At 32.9% G+C, this 11478-nt stretch overlaps 1 protein-coding gene across 1 annotated transcript; it reads right to left on the bottom strand.

The window, feature by feature from the left end:
- Positions 1–6163: 6163 nt before the first annotated feature.
- Positions 6164–11114, bottom strand: LOC125835126 (protein disulfide-isomerase-like). The gene is made up of 11 exons (XM_049514265.1): positions 10924–11114; positions 9582–9612; positions 9172–9459; positions 8886–9071; positions 8645–8770; positions 8319–8453; positions 8105–8224; positions 7862–7979; positions 7462–7574; positions 6854–7059; positions 6164–6407 (listed from the first exon to the last, which is right to left on the bottom strand). The coding sequence occupies exons 1-10, from the start codon at positions 11085–11087 to the stop codon at positions 6856–6858; spliced, it is 1485 nt and encodes a 494-aa protein (XP_049370222.1). The 5' UTR covers positions 11088–11114; the 3' UTR covers positions 6164–6407; positions 6854–6855.
- Between the last annotated feature and the right edge of the window lie 364 nt (positions 11115–11478).

The raw sequence follows: 11478 nt of genomic DNA, 5'->3' as shown, positions 1-11478 counted from the left end.
GCTAGAAATTATCATAGGTAATTTCATGTTTTTTTATAATGTTTGTGTAGTTGAAAATTGGTGTCCAAATAAATTGATGTTACTACTCTTGTCAACCATCACACAAATGGCCACAACACCAATGTGATACTGCCTATCCGTTTATCCTAGCCTAATTTATTAAATAAATGTGTTGTCATATATGTAAGCATTTTAAATGTATTTATTAAGTAAAAATAATGTAAAAACTACATAAAATTCGATTGTTTATACCAATCGAAAGTAGACTTAATTTTAGTGAATATAAATTGTAAAACATGGCATTAATTATTTTTGTCATGCAGGAAATATTTCAGTGCCATCTGACAGCCTACCCTATAGAAGCCTAACCTATAGACAAAGGCAACGCACTACTCACTCTTTGTCACTCGCTCAACAAACTTTGGTTTCTCCATGGATGTTTGATATTGAGTTTGTTTTCTCCATTGTTGAGTTTAAAAAATTCATTTTGAGCTTTCTCCATGGATATTGTTGTTATAAGTATCTCTTCTTTTACTTTACAAAATCATCATTTTCTCATGCAATAACTTGTGCATTGTCAGTATTTCTCATGGGCTGGGGCGGCACGCCCAATCAGACCCCCAATAAATGGAGGTCTATTGTCGCACGCCAGCAGTGGGACCAATCAGACCCCCAGTAAATAAAGGTCAGGTGTGACACACCAATCGTGCGCTCAATCAGACCCCCATAAATGGAGAGCTTGCTAGATGCGCCAGTAGTGCACCCAATCAGACCCCAGGCTGACGCAATTAGACGTTGCCTGGCATTTCTTTTGCGTGTATGCCAACTTCGATACAGACATTGGCAAACCGAGATATTATTGCTTTGATATGCAAAGGTATTTTGGGTGTATTGATTAAATATTGAAATTTCCATTTATTATGAAATATGATTTTCAGTTGTCGTTATCCTAAGATGCAACTTTTAACTTTTTGTCTTGCACATATGTTGAAACCAGACTGTTAACTTGTGGTAACTGGTAAGCAAAGTTATGAAATTAGTGAGTGGCTTAGAAAATTTGTGGGTCATTACCGTATGCCTCGTCATGTTAGATGCAATTCGGAAGTTGGTTTAAACTGAATATATATGGTATTAGCAGAAAGGAGAATCAACAACGCAATTTAGTGGTATCTCCCGAGATGAAAACGAATTTTGTTTAGGTAGTTACAATGGTGATATTGATGTCCAAGACGATGTGTTTGTTGGACTTGAGGGCTTGATATATGGGTTGAACAAATGCAAAGAAGGAGAGTCAAATGCAGAAAAAATGATTGTGGAGTCGGACAAGCATTGCTTTATATTTATAGCCAAGAAGCACTGTTTTCAAAAGTTTGCAACCTCTCAGAAACCACACGACTATTCATGAAAGTTTGCAACCTTCCAGAACGGTCATAGTTGTTCCTGAAAGTTACAACCTTTTAGAACAATCATTTCCAACGATGAAAAATTCAAATAAAATTGAGAAGACGTTTCAAAACACGGGTCGCAGGATCCGAGTTAGGTTGGGTCGTTTTGGCTGATTATTTAAATAATTAAAAATGCTTCGGCTGTTTGATTTAATTTAATTAATTAAATAAATAATTAACTAAATAAACAAAACAAACTTTGTCCAAAAAATAATCTCTCGATCGATCATTTTCCAAAGTCAAAGCCGAAGCCGCGCGAGCGACGACGACAACAGCGTGAGGGATCCCTCTTTCCAACCCTTTTACAACTAGTAGAATTGTTTCTCTATTTAGACACTTTAACTTTTCTTTCCACCACTAATGAGGGAGAAATGCTTTTTCTTACTAAAGCATAAGAGAATCCTTCAAATTCCTCTTTTCATCTTCCCTTCATTTCCCATTAATTCTTACTATATACCCAACAATCCCCCACATGAGTGGGAAATAGTTATAACATAAAGGAATGCACGAACAAGTGTCTACTTTACAAGCAAGAATCAATTGCATCTGGATAAGTAGATTTTTCGTTAAACTTTCCGTAGTGAATATATGTCGGATATACTCGATCAATCGGTAGATGTGATATCTTTGAACCGTCGAGCTTTGATGTATACCTGGACAACCAAATGTCACACAATCAATACTTTACCATTTATGGTTCTTACGATTGTGTTCGTTTCAGCCATGAACACCTCCTGGTTTCATTAGTGTATAAAGAATATAATTTTTGCAATAATTCTCTTTGAAACGGCTTACACTTCACACTCACATAGGTGAATTCTAACCGTGTCATCACGTAAATACATTATTTAGTCAAATCTGCCAAACTTATCAAATCATTAAAAACGTTAAGCTTTATTAACTTGTTAACAAATCTTAATGTTTTAACCTTGTTCCTAAACATTGTCTTCATCATGAGAATAGATTGAGTTTATTGGCTATGCCGAACCGTCAGTCACAACTTTATTTTCTCCTTTAACCTAGCTTTTGGGATCTCTAGTCTGCTAGATAGAGTTATTGCCATGATGACTTGTCCTAAGCCGTAAACCCATTCCCTTAGATGATCTTTTAACTGTCTCTCTCACTAGGCCTTTTGTTAGTGGATCTGATACATTATCTCTTGACTTTACATAGTCAATTGTTATAATTCCACTAGAGAACAATTGTCTTACGGTATTATGTCTCCGTTGTATATGATGGGATTTCTCATTTATACATGACACTCTTTGCTCTACCTATTGCTGCTTGACAATGTATGCATATAGGTCCCACATGTTTGGGCCAGAATGAAATATTCTCTAAGAAATTCTGTAGTCATTCAACTTCTTCACCGGCCTTATCTAAGGCAATAAATTCAAATTTCATTGTAGAGTGAGCGATACATGTCTGCTTAGATAATTTCCAAGAGACTGCTCCTCCACCAAGTATAAACACATACCCACTTGTGGATTTTACTTCATTTGACCCGGTGATGCATTTTGCATCACCATATTCTTCAATTGTTATGTCGTAATTTTTACTATCTTTAGAAAAAATCACTTTTGAAATGTTATAAGTATAAAACAATTTGCAAAATATACTTAGAAAAGAGTCGCCACTTAATTTTTTAAAGAAATAAGAAAACTAATAATTTAAAAAGACTCTAATAGATTAAGTCTTTAAAAAGCTAGAGAAAATGGGTAAGTTGTTCTCATTTACACTTCAAGAAGGTTTTTAAAATATTTGAAGTGTCCGCTAACACGCGGTTATCCTACGACTTGGTTAGAATATATTTTGACTATTTTTTAGAAAAATGATTATAAAAATAATTTATAATATTAACTTGAAAAATAGTTAAACAAAGAATATTTTTTGATTTTTAAGAGAAGGGGATCTTAATTGAAACATTTGAATTAACGACAAGTGATTAGAATTTTAACAGAAACTAGATTAATTAAAATTTATTTGAATCATTTTTAATAATTATAATTTGAACCAATTTGGTCAATTAAAACATGAAAACTATTTAAAATTAATTGAAGAATAAATAAAAAGTTTTGACTAAACATATTCAATAAAAGTATAAGAGTTGATAAAAATAATTTTTATTTATTAAAATAAACTAACATAAAGAATATAAATCATCTTTTGGGGAATTTGATTAAATTAATCTAAATTAAATAAAGGGTTTGTTAATACGATAAACAAATAAATCAAGAAGTAAAGAAATAAATAATTCAAATTTGGGCCTTGCCCAAATTTAGATCTATTGGGCTTTGGCCCATACCTGTCCTAAACTAACAAAAGAACTACAAAATGGATGGGCTTTGGCCCATTTAATTTAGGGAAAATCACTTACGTGTACACTTTTTAAAAAATATTTACGATATTTGTCAACATTATTCTTTTAACCATATATAAAAATTTGGTTGAATGACAGTATTGCTAACAGTTGTGAATGACATCACTTTTTGCTAAGTTTAAAGGAACAAAATGGTGTTAAGTAAGTATTGCTAAAAGTTGACAAAAATGGTTATAAATTAAAAATATACTTAAAAGTGGTAATTATTAAATAAAAGACCTTCACTTATGTAATTTTTCCATTTGCAATTAAGGATTTGGCCAAATAGCCAACTGGGATTAAAAATAACCAAATTGAGATAATTATTTGAATTTGGTCACATCTTAAACAAGATGAATTTAGATAAGATTAAATAGTGAGCTTCTTAATTTTAACGAAATAAAATAATTAATCTAAATATAAACTAATTGATTCAAAAATATAAGCCAACTTAAACGAAACTAATTTAATAAGATATTTAATTAAAAATAAAATCTTTTTGAGATAATTTTCGAATATTTCGTAAAATGTACTAATTATATACATAATTAGATGAAATATATTTATTATTTAAAAACTATAAAGATCGACTAAGATTACTTAAAATAACTTTGAAAAATATTTGAATTTTTTATAAAATTAAATATTTCAAATTGTTGAAACTAAAGAAGCTTAAACCCAAAAGAATAAGAAGAAAAAAGCATTCACTACTAATAAATTACTATTTTCCCACTGAAAAGTTTCATTGAAAAAGGTTCATGACTATTCCATAGTTTGATTGAATCGGTGAGCAAAGAAAAAAATTGTAATGATTTCAGACGAAAAAACTAGGAAGTTTTCACTATTTCATTGAGAAACTGTTTTCCATACTACATTTTTCTAGTGAGTTGGATCGATTGAAAATGAATGAAAAAAATCATATTCTATAGCACAACTTTCTCCTGATTCGCAGCAAAAAAAACCTTTATTTCTAACCATGATTGATTCTCAAAGAAAAATAAGCAATAAAAAATGAACTTTGAAAAATGGATTAATTACTCAGGTGAATAGAAATTAAGGACAATGAACTTGTGCTTAGCAAAACTATCAGTGAGGTTAGACTGGTCCAAAGTCAACACATGCTCTTCCTGTCATTAGTCAACTCAACTTTGTCATCTGGAAGTGATATATCAGTGTTATAAAAGTAGCTCGTATATATCCTTATCGTTATAAATGTGACTCATATATAGTCTTTTTCATCTAATCAGTGAAAAAAATTATTTTAATTTTAAATAAATTTTATGTTGGAATATATATGATCCTTCTAGCCAAGTTAGAGATATATTTGACTATTTGCACATGTAAATTATTTTTGGACTTCTTTAATTATCATCATTTGAGTTAATTCTTATTTCATTTTTTTTTTTGAGTTTTTACTCTTATTTCATTGTTTTCCATCATTCTTTAATGTAAAAATATGAGAAATTAAAAAAAATGTGAATGAAACAAGAGAAAAAAAAAATTCAAAACTATATTTTTTGCGACTTTATTGTAATTTAGTTTTTGTACATTTGAAAAAAACGTTGCTAATTTTGTCTTGAATTTTTAAAGTAACACTTATTTTGGATTATTTTTTTTAATAAGATGACACTTATTTTGAAACGAGAATATAAGATGGGACGAGTGCTTACTGAAACATGTATCGCTATTTTGGGCTATAATTATAGTGCTTGTGCCTTTTTAAATTTGAACATGAGATTGTTGAGCTTTAAAGTCATGAACCAATCTTGTTTTCACATAAATTGAGCTCATGGAATATAAATGATAGAGATATGGCAAGGCAATTTTACTTGCGATGCGTTAGAGACCTATACTATCAAGAGTCAACGTGGTTTCTAACTTCGTATTCAGTAGAAAATTATATCACTTATATATAGTTAAAATTATTTTTTACGTATATATTGAACTTCTTTGATCTCATCATGTGCTTACTTTTTATATTTTAGGATCAGATCATCCTAATGAAAATTCTAAATCCATCACCGTCATTGACTAAAGGCAATTGTTATTTATTGGTCTAGTGGATGAACACATTAGGGCCTAGTCCACATATTCTAACTCAAACTCTTCATAGAAGTCCCTTTGTGCCATTTGACCTCATTTTATGACTTCTCATCCAACATTTAAAAGGTATGAAACTCGCAAAATAATGATAGTTTACGGAGATTTTAACCTATTCACCCTTGTACTATGCTATGTAACAAAGGTATGTTACAGCCAAAACCCATTAGACAAAAGTTGCAACTTGTCATCAAAGAAACTGTAAAGTTCGAAGAAGCATTCTGGGACAAGAAGATAACTAGAACTGCTGATACTAAAGTTGGAGAACTTCTCAATAGATAATAACTCATAATATTCCAACTACATTCGATACACAAAATGGATACATACAACCGTTTTATTGGCGCTGAAAAGCTCCAAGAACTACAAGGGAAGCACAGGAAGCGAAGAGTGCATTGGGAGAGCAGCAGTCGGGAAAGAGGGCCGGGTGGGAGGTTGAATCCACCAGAACACAATGCTTCCAACAAAACTTGAATCCACCAGTACACAATGTTCCTAGAGTCCTGAACAAGAGAAGATCAATCTACATTACAATTACTGTTAGCACAAAGAACGAAAGAAAAATCATACTAAAGATTCATAGACGGAGAGTTTGCAAGCTTATAGGCGTGTTGCTCTTCAAATTTCTTTGTGGTGGTTGGGGGTAGAGTGAAGGTGGACGGACAAATGTGGCGTCCTTCAAACAACAATGAAAAGACTAGAGAGATTTGTTAAGTTGTGACACCACCAAGGGAAAACATTGGTCATGTTAAAGCAAACTTATTTTCTGCCAAATCAACAGTATTTCTCCGACTTTCTTCAACATTTTCCCTCTTTCGGTATTCCTTCCCTTCCTTAGTTCCCAAACGATGGACGAGATTGTACTCAACATGCATGACACTAATTCTGTTGACTATCATATCAATAATGGCAGATATCATAATTGATGCTTTAAGGAAGAGAATCAAACCTCTAAAGTTCATCCTTTGCTGAATCAACTTTGGCAGAGTCTGACTGAGCAGGCTTGTCACGATTATTCTCGATAAATTCGATGATAGCCTCTTTTGTTCTCTCACCATTGTACTGTGACAAGTTACCAGAGGCGGATCTGAAGTACATGGTAGGGAATCCCTGAACGTCGAAGTCACCTTTAGGGAGATCATTTGCAGTTGCATCCTGTAAATGAGGAAGTAGATGAGGAAATGACCAATGACAAACACAACTAATACATGTCCTGTGCATTACAGGTAGTAACCAACTGCTAATGCATTCATCTCTTGTAGATATCTACACACGTGTTTAAGCCATACAAACCTTCTTTTTTGATACACTTTATAGACGTTTTCTACTAAAAAATCAGTAAACAAAATTTCTCTTCTCTGCGTATCATTTTTTGAACAAAGAATCCGTAACATAAAAGATCAAATGTCCACTCCATTCTTTCTGATTTTTATGCTAAAAACCCGATTCTAATTCTATACATTCTTTCTGATTATTATGCCGTTACTTAATGTAACAAAGGATGAAGTAGATACATGCATCAAAATATCCTTGTTTAGTTTATGAAAAAGTTCTTACCAGTTTTGCAATGAGAACATCAGCATCGCTTTCAAATGATACAGCCACTTCATCCAAAATTGGAGCGAGAGTCTTGCAGTGGCCACACCAAGGTGCATAGAACTCTAACAACACTGAGCAGACCAAACGAATAATAATTTAGGAGAGCACAATTATTGTTAATAGTCAAACCCACGGGAAATAAGCTGATGACTGCTCCCTCTTTCTCCTACTACGTATAATTTTTACTCTAAGTTCCACAATCAGTTAATTTATGGCATCCAACTCTTCATCACAACCTTACACACTAGTAAACAATGCAAGTAAATACCAAAGAGGCAGCACGAAATGGTGCAACAAAGAAACGACTCTTTCCCAACCAAGACATCGAATAAAGATTAAAACATTGACAGACACGCACCGTTTTTTCCCGAGTTGTAAACCATATCCTGGAGGGTATCCCTAACAACCACCTTAACAGGTTCGTCATTGACTTCAGGGATGGGCTGTGACTTTACATGTGGCTTCAGTTTTCCATCCTGTAACAATGTGGAAAATAAGAGGAAAAACGTTAGTAAGCCTTTCCTTCAGTGCAGAATATTGTTCACAATTAACAACACTTTTATTCCAAAATATATCCAAGAAAAAGAAGAGGATGCATCACCTTGTAATCCTTCAAATAAGCAGCAATGGCATCAGGTTCCACATGGTCCTTAACATACTTCTGTTCCTCAGTGTCCATTATGATGATCACAGGTGCCTGTTCCGGCTTCAGTCCGAAGTACTGCAATTCCAAATAAAACGAATGTTCAACATGCCTTTTTATGTGATCATGGATAAAATGAAAGCTAATCATATAGTTGAAAATTCTAACCAACCTCAAAAGCACCTTGACCAGCCTCGACATCACCCAAGAGAAAGCTCACCCCATCCCCTTTGTAAAGCACAGCAACATCGTTGTACTTGGACTTAAAAGCATCAAAATCAGAGCTAAAGTTCACAAATAGCAATGCCTGTAGATTTGCAAATGTCAAAATAACCAATCAATACCTTAATTTGAAGTTAATTGTCAAATATTAGTAAATGAAAACAAAATAATACAGGTACCAAATTGTAACTGTAAAATTCATGAGAAAATCCTAGAATTGCTTGACGTTGAAATATAAGGTCAAATTGAAGCATTACAGCTCGCAGAATCAAGTACCTTGGCGTTGGTGCCTTCAAAGAACTTGTTAACATAAGGATGGTTGTTTGGGTCATTGTCAAAAATAGTAACAATAGGAATACTAGATTCTGAAATGAACTTCTCCATTGCATCGACTTCAAAGTCCTGCAAGTATAATCATACGGCCAATTAAAAGATGATACTATAGACAAGAGTTGAGCCTCATAACCATAATACAATGAGTATCAAAGACAAAATTATACACAGATAACTGTAATACCTCAAAATCAACAAAGAGTTCATCAAATGGCTTTAGAAGACGAAGAGTGGGCTTGTTGACTGGTCCACCCCGAGGGAGGTGTTTAGCATCAACAGTGTGAGCAAAATTGACCTCGCCTCGCAGTTTTTCAGCTAGTGTTAAATAGTTCTCGAATTTCTCTCCGGAGGGGTCTGGAAATATACCAACCTAAAGAAACATGAACAGATTTTAGACAGCAAGAAGCTATGGCATGCTGAGAATAAATTTCCATAATGATGAGGAAACAATCAAAAGTATCACCACTTACAACAAAGATACTTTTCTCATCAATAAGGTTTGTGGCATCCTCCTTCGACTTGATTTCAGCAGATGCAGGACCCACTTGTTTCTTCAAATAGGATACAATACCGGCTGCTTCACGAGGACCGTTATATTCTTGAACTTTCTTTCCTCCATCCCGCAAGATCTTAATAGTTGGGAAACCCTGGATCTCGTACTGTTTTGAAAGTTCTCTATTGGCTTCATCACTTGCATCATACTTAGCTAGAACAATTGGAGGGTCATGACTACTCAGCTCTGACGCAGCTTTTTCATACTGGAAAGAAACATAATTTATCAAAAATCAGTTGCATAGGTTGAAAATGCCAAGAAAAACATAATGACGGAGAAAAATGATCTTCCTTCCTTTATTAAGCACTTTATAGAAGAAAGTAGTACCTCAGGAGCAAGATTCTTACAGTGTCCACACCTGTAATTGCAAGTATATTAACAGTTATTCATAAAGTCAAAGTTTTTCATGTCAAAGAATAACTAAATAAGCATTTCGACAACAATTTAAAACCATGGGAATTGATACCATGTTAATACAACCATCTCAAGCATGTCATCAACATAGACTCACTATCTCTTTCATGGGTTCATGTCTACTATTTATTGCAATTTTAGTGAATTTTTACATATAAAATTATGCTCCAAGTCGAAACTATTAGGTTCAGATGAACCTGGTACCATAACATTGGATCCACCACTACACATAACAAGACTATTTGGCTTAAAGAATCACTTATTAACACAGATCACTGGAGCCTCTTGACAAAAATACAAATACATACACAAAAATACAAAAATAGATTTTACATTCCAATTAACCAGTCAGATCAACAAGCAAACGTTTTCCTATGATAGTCACAGAAATGAAAAACCATTAACTTGCAGTAATACAGAACACAAACAAATCAAGATTACTTTCTTTTTCTTCTTAAAATTCTGGATATAGAGATTCTAAAACCAAAAAACAAGCAGCAAATATTAATAAAAAAGAAGTTTTTTACAGAAAAACCTCATAACCCAGAACTCTTCAAGCAAATCCAGATTCTAGAACAAAAAAAAGCAGCAAACATGAATTAAAAGAACAAGCTTTTTACAAAAAAAGCCTTAAAACCTCAATCAATCCACAAATCCAAAATACATCCATCAATAAAAGGATCCTTGATAAACCCTTTCAGGAAAATTCAAGTCAATGAGTAAATCAAAATTACAGCAAATCAAATAAAAAAGAACCAAGCTTTTTACAAAAAAAAAACCTTTAACCCCAAGAAAACACCCAATCATGAAATCCCTCAACTACTCAAAGGATTCAGAAAACAAAAAAAATCAGAAACAAAACCCCTTTACAGAACAAAACCTTAAACCCCACAAAAGAAAAAGAACCAGTCATTGATTCTCTTCTGCACATACAGTTTCTAAAACCAGATAAACCAGCAAAAAGATAAAACTTGAAAAAAAAAAAAGGAACAGCAAAGTAGAGCAAAGGGGGTCCTTGATAAACCCTTTAAGACAAATTAACATCAAGAGCTGATCTTGATGCATTCCTCACACAGCTTGTGAAAACCAAAAAAATTCAGCAAAAATTCACCAAAATAACGAAAGAACAGATCAAAAACAAAACCCCTTTCATCCAATCGTTCATTACATTCTGCACATACAGATTCAAGAACCAAAATAAAAACAGCAAAAAAATGAACTTTCTTCATGAAAAAAAAAACAGCAGATTACTTACCAAGGTGCATAGAATTCAAGAACAATGAAGTTGTGCTTAGCAACAGTCTCAGTGAGGTTAGTATGGTCCAAAGTCAACACATATTCCTTCTCCTCAGCAAAAACACCACAAACTGCAAGAACAACAAGAGCTGAAACAATTACCAAAATGCCACTCTTTGCCATATTTGTCTGAACACAAAATGTTTTTGATTCATTCCTCCAACATTTTATATATATATATTTATAAAGAAAAAGTTTAGAGTGCCATGTCATCATGCAAATATTACGTGTAAAGTGGGGATTGGCTATAAATATGTGTCAATACGTGTAGGAGTTTTGAAAAATATTTGAGGAAATTTTTGTTTTTTGTTTTTTTGCCTTAAAAATCACATGTTTAAAGTATGGATACATTTTGGTACTAATTTTAGGAGAAAATTATAAAATCAATACTTATGTTAGAGGATAGATTTAAAATATTCCCCTAAGTATGCATTGAATAGTTTTGGTCCCTTAATTTGTCAGAAGTTAGTATTTATAGTCTTAGAGAAAATATTTATGGAATTCTATCCATTAA

Source organism: Solanum verrucosum, unplaced genomic scaffold (genome assembly GCF_900185275.1).
Source record: "Solanum verrucosum unplaced genomic scaffold, falcon-dt-bn FXZP01000220.1, whole genome shotgun sequence".
NCBI lineage: Eukaryota > Viridiplantae > Streptophyta > Magnoliopsida > Solanales > Solanaceae > Solanum > Solanum verrucosum.
The sequence above is the reverse complement of the archived record's forward strand: the minus strand, read 5'-3'. Positions and strand labels throughout refer to the sequence as shown.

Coding starts and splice junctions, on each gene's coding strand:
- LOC125835126 (XM_049514265.1), bottom strand. CDS start 11,087: ATGGCAAAGAGTGGCATTTTGGTAATTGTTTCAGCTCTTGTTGTTCTT. Junction 8,771..8,885: donor AACTCTTTGTTGATTTTGAG/GTATTACAGTTA, acceptor TTATACTTGCAG/GACTTTGAAGTCGATGCAAT. Junction 8,454..8,644: donor TTGAAGGCACCAACGCCAAG/GTACTTGATTCT, acceptor GCAAATCTACAG/GCATTGCTATTTGTGAACTT.